The 5,204-nt window shown below is 57.1% G+C and overlaps 1 protein-coding gene across 1 annotated transcript; it reads left to right on the top strand.

Annotated features, from left to right (window-relative positions):
* The first annotated feature begins 2,089 nt into the window (after window positions 1–2,089).
* LOC140214458 (uncharacterized) lies at window positions 2,090–4,366 on the top strand. The gene has a single exon (XM_072285817.1). The coding sequence runs from the start codon at window positions 2,090–2,092 to the stop codon at window positions 4,364–4,366; it is 2,277 nt and encodes a 758-aa protein (XP_072141918.1).
* The last annotated feature ends 838 nt before the right edge of the window (window positions 4,367–5,204 follow it).

Genomic DNA, 5,204 nt, shown 5'->3' with positions numbered 1-5,204 from the left:
TTGTCGATTGATGATCGCTCGATTGGATTTTACCGCGCCTACTTTGTGTCGCAAAATGGAGACATAGCTCGATTGGAACCAAGGAATTCCTTTCCTATTAAAAGCTGGCGCGCCACTCGCAACATGCGCAATGCGAGTGCCGACTTGCTAGCTGAGGCGCCACAAACACTCCTGGCCTTACAGCACCAACCGAGTGTCTCCACTTCACGCGGACCATTCGTCCCCGAGTGAGTGAATTTCGTTCCCAAACCCCCCTTCGAATCAGCTACGCGCTTAACGATATCATAAAGTCTCGTTCCTGAACTCAACAGCTCGTTCCTAACATTCTAAAGCGGTAAATAGCCAATTTTGCGTTACTTATTTTTGCCTACCGGCTAGGACGGAATGCAAGGCAAAAAAAGGAAGACGTGGATGTCGCTAACGCAAAAAACGGCATTTGCTCATAGTCTATCCTTTCTTTTCTCCGTCTTACAAGTTCCCAGAAGCTAACCCCATAAAATTTTGAACAAAGAAAAATGGCAAACCTACATAGGTTCTGTACGACAATCTAACTGATCTATCAAGAAAAAAGTCGCTACCCAGTTCTGACCCACGAGAGAAGAATGCGTAAGTAATGACAAGTGCGACGGGCAGCAAAACGGGGAGAGTCCAATGGGTTGTTTGCCCGACATAGAGTACAGAGCGCAGCATAACCTGGTCGATCACTTACATCGTGGTGGTGTGGAGTCCTCCTCCTGTTGGCGGTCCCGGCGATGGTGTGTTCTCGAGGGCGAGCGCCGCTCCTTATATACCCCGCGGAGCATCCGGTGGGGCGAGGGCATAGAGAAAGAGCGAGCGCGCGCACCAATCGGCGCGCTCCACGCTAGTGCAACGTTCTCAGAACTTGCGGAATCCCAGTTAACCAATGGGAACGCAGTGGGGAAAGGGCGCTCGCCTCGGCAATAGCCAATCAGCATTAACATCCGCCATCGGACCTTCTAGAATGTTCTCGCACATTCGAAAGAACTTTCTAGATCGGCACCGGAAGTGCGTAAAATGGCACGTAACTCCAAATCTCAAGAGAACATAGACACCATAACGTAAACTTTTGTCTCGAGACCAACTTGGTTTTTTCCGATTACTCTCGAATTCTCTCCAATTATTGAAATTCGAGACCAGACACAATATTGCTAGGTGCCGTTTACCTCGGATGCCCACTTACCGGAGCTCCATTTTTTCCTCTCTCGACTTACGATCTCTCGTAATTTTGTTCTCGAGAACACACAACCACAGAACTTAATCGGGCAACCAAACGGGTTTATTTTTTGTGTCGACCCGCCATGCCACATGGTCAGTTTTCTCCATGACGCTGCGTGTGTGAGCAAATTCGACTGAAGTGGTTTGCACGACGTTTCGACGTTTTTGTATTGCTCCTCGTAGTCAGAGTGAAATGTGTTAACAGGCACGCAGCTGACATAGCAGCAGCAGCATCAGCAACAATAGCAGTGAAACTTTTTTTTCTCCAGTGTATCAACGTCTTTTTTCTCCAGTGTAATACATTATCCTTTTCATCCAGTCCAGTTACATCGCCTCATGGTCTCTTTTTTTCCTTCAGTGTAATACAACGTCTCTTTTTTTTCTCCAGTGTAATACATCGTCTCTTTTTTTTTCTCCAGTGTAATACATCGTCTCTTTTTGTATAAGCAGTCTCTTGAGGAGCCGCGGTTTTCCCGCCAACTACTGTAGCAAAAAAGCAGGCGCGTGCACACACACAACATCTGTTTTTTTTGCGGTCGCTGCTCTCTTTCTAAGCGCGTTGGTTGCGCGCGTTGGTTACGCTCCTCCGTGTGCCGCATCATCTTATCCAATTTACCCCCCGCGGGTCTCTGCTCTTTCGTCTCGCGTAACGCGCATCTGTTTTCACCGGGAGGAGCCTCCTGTCTCTCTCGCAAACAGCGCGACTATGGGCGCGGCCAACGCGAACCCACGCGCATCTGTTTTCTTCCCGTTTCAGCGAGAGCGCGCGAACGCGCGTTTTCTTCCTGGTCTATGTGCCCTGAAGAGGGGGAAGCGCCGCAGCGCACCAGGAGCCGACAGAGTGACGACCCAAATGCTCCGCAACCTGGCCGCCAGCGAGCAGCAGCGCCTGCTCGACTGCTACAATGACATCTGGCGGTCAGGGCAGGTGCCGGAGTCATGGCGCACAGCCATCGTGGCCCCCATCCTGAAGGCCGGAAAGCCGGCTGGAAACGTGAGCTTCTACCGGCCGGTCTCCCTCACTTCCGCCGCCTGCAAGGTGATGGAGGCCATTGCTTTGGTCCGACTGGACTGGGTGGCCCGTGCCCGTGGCTTCCTGGCCGACGAGCAGACGGGGTTCCGGCGGCGCAGGTGCACCGCGGACTCCATCGCGGATGTGGTCTCCACGCTGGAAGAGGCCAAGGCCTGCGGTGACGCCGTGCTCCTGGTGCTTATCGATATCAAGGGGGCCTTCGATGGCCTGCCCCACCCAGTCGTTCAGCAGGCCCTGGACCTACTTGGCATCAACGGGAATCTGCGGCGGTTCATCTCGTCGTTTCTGGAGGAACGCACCCTCAGGGTACGAGTGGGCCAATCGAGGAGCTCCCCTCGGCCGGTGGCAGCGGGCGTCCCACAAGGGTCAGTGGTGAGCCCCTTCCTGTTCAACCTGGCCCTGGCCCGGCTTCCTGCTGCCCTGCCGATCGACCCCGACTATCCGGTGAGCGCCTCCATCTACGCGAACGACATCGCCCTGTGGGTGCGAAGCCCACCACACAACCACCGCAGCGCACGCTCGGCCCTGCAAAGAGCTCTCGACACCGCCGCTGCTTACCTGAGCAGCATTGGCCTTGCCATCTCGGCAAGGAAGACGGAGGCCATGCTGCTCCACCCAAGAGCAGCCGCCCGCCGCACAGCACCCCGGCTGCACCTGGAAGGCGTCCAGCTACCCTGGAGCACTGCAGTGACGTACCTGGGGCTGCGCATTGATCACCGACTGTCCTGGCTGCCTGCTGTCAAGATCCTGCAGGTGCAGGTCCTCCGGGTCCACAAGGCAGTCTCCCAGCTTCTTGCCCGAGGACAGGGCTGTACCACTGGGTGGGCATTGCGGCTGTACGACGCAGCAGCTACCTCACGCCTGCGGTACGCCTTCCCACTCGTGGGACTACCACCCGCCCGTCTCAAGAAGCTGGAGCTGCAGCATCGGGCCGCGATTAGGCTCTGCCTGGGCGCTCCCCGCAGTTCCCAAGTCGCTGCAACCTTGGCCGAGGCAGGAGCATGGCCCCTGTCACTCCTCCTCCTGCAGCAGGGGCTACGCCATGTTGACCGCCTCCACCATGGACCAGACGTCAGTGCCCTGCTCTCCCGACTGCGCTCGCGGCCCCATTCACAGATGGGCAGACTCTGTGGGCTGTACGAGGAGGTGATCGGGAGGCCTCCAGCGAACAACGCACAGCTGCCTCCTCCCCAGAGACCACCCATACCCATCACCACAGAGCTGCCCGGCGTTTCCAAACGGCGCTCCCCGACTTGTGCCCTTCAACAGACGGCTGCCTCCCTCCTGCATGAGGACCACGGAGGAAACCTGCAGATCTACGTTGACGGCTCGGTGATGCCAGACACAGGCTCGTCGACTGCGGCCTGCGTGGTGCCCGCTTTGCGGAAGAGCAAGCAGTGTCGCCTCCCCGACCATGCGACGTCAACAGCGGCAGAGGTAGCAGGCCTTCACCTGGCTGTAGACTTACTCGCAGAGGAGCTGCCGGTGACCCCAGTGACCATCTACTGCGATTCCAGGGCGGCACTTCTCAGCCTGCAGAGGCCAGAAAGGGCCAGCCTCGGAGTTGCCCTGCTCTCGACAAGGCTGATGGCGCTCCAGGAGGCGGGCTGCTCAGTGTCCCTGCACTGGCTTCCAGCCCACGTAGGGATACTGGGCAACGAGGAAGCAGATGCACTGGCAAAGCATGCCAACCACTACGCGGTCCCGCCTAGCCTGGCTGTGACAGCCAATGATTTCACAAGCCACAGGCTTCGGCGCCATCTGCTGGCCTGCCATCCGGACAAGCGGACGTCCTTGGGCCGCCCTCCGCGACCACTTCCACAGCGCGGCCTCGCACGCAGGGAGACCTCCCTCCTTCTGCGACTGAGGATTGGCTGCTGTTGGATGGGTGCTAGCCGCCACCATCATGGCCTCATCGCCTCTCAGCCTGTGCCTCCTGTGGGGAGCCCGAGACCCTGGAGCACCTCCTACTGGCCTGCCCTGCTTACCTGCAGCAGCGTGACCGTCTCCTGCAGGAGTTCCGACGCCTGGGGCTTCCTTCTGCACGGCAGGAAGACATCCTCTTCCCTGGTCGTAGCGAGCTACCAGCCCTCCTAAGTGTCGTCGAGTACCTCGACTCGTCGGGGCTCTCGGCGAGACTCTAGGATTTTCTGCAAAGACGGATAGCCTCACGGCTACCCAAACCACTACAGGCTACTCGACCTGCCCCAATCATCTGGCTCCTGCTGGATCACCGCCCCCTGGCCTTTCACCCGATCACCACTCCTACCGGACCCAATGGGCCCTTCCTGCCGGACTGCTCAGCCGCTGCCCATGGCGTCACTTTAACCCTCTACTCTCCTATCTCCTTTGCTCCCACTCTCTCCCCCCCCCCTATTGACGCTGAGCCGTGCTCCCGCAAGGGCTGCAGAAAACAGCGTCAACCTTTCCTTCTCCCTTCAAGAACCACTTCTCTCTCTCTCTTTCCGTTTTCTCTCGGGCGCGCTTTCTTCGCCGCTTCTACGCTCTTTCTCGCGATTTTTTCTCGCGATCTTTCTCGCGGCTTTCTGCCGCCATTTTCTGCATGCACAGTCAGTGAAATTTCAATCATACAGCAGTGAAAAAAAAGTCGCGATGTCTCCGGGTGGTACCGGAAATATAGAGGTATGGCAGTGGCAGTGAACTATTGCACGGTTTGGCGCCAAAAGTCGCGACGTCTCCGGGTGGTACCGGAAACATACAGTAACGATGCAGCAACGACACGGTTAAAGACTGACCCCCAATCAGGGAGGACAACAAATAAAATTTTTATTCTTCGGCATCGTAGCACCAACCGTCGAGGATTCGCACTCTCTCAACGTCGTTCAGCTCACCGACCCAACGAAGAAAGTACTTGAGCCAACTGTAATATTCAGCCGCAGACGGACGGCGCACGGCTGGAAACTCGCCGGCCACC

This window comes from Dermacentor andersoni, unplaced genomic scaffold (assembly GCF_023375885.2).
Source record: "Dermacentor andersoni unplaced genomic scaffold, qqDerAnde1_hic_scaffold ctg00000050.1, whole genome shotgun sequence".
Classification (NCBI taxonomy): Eukaryota; Metazoa; Arthropoda; class Arachnida; order Ixodida; family Ixodidae; genus Dermacentor; species Dermacentor andersoni.
The sequence above is the reverse complement of the archived record's forward strand: the minus strand, read 5'-3'. Positions and strand labels throughout refer to the sequence as shown.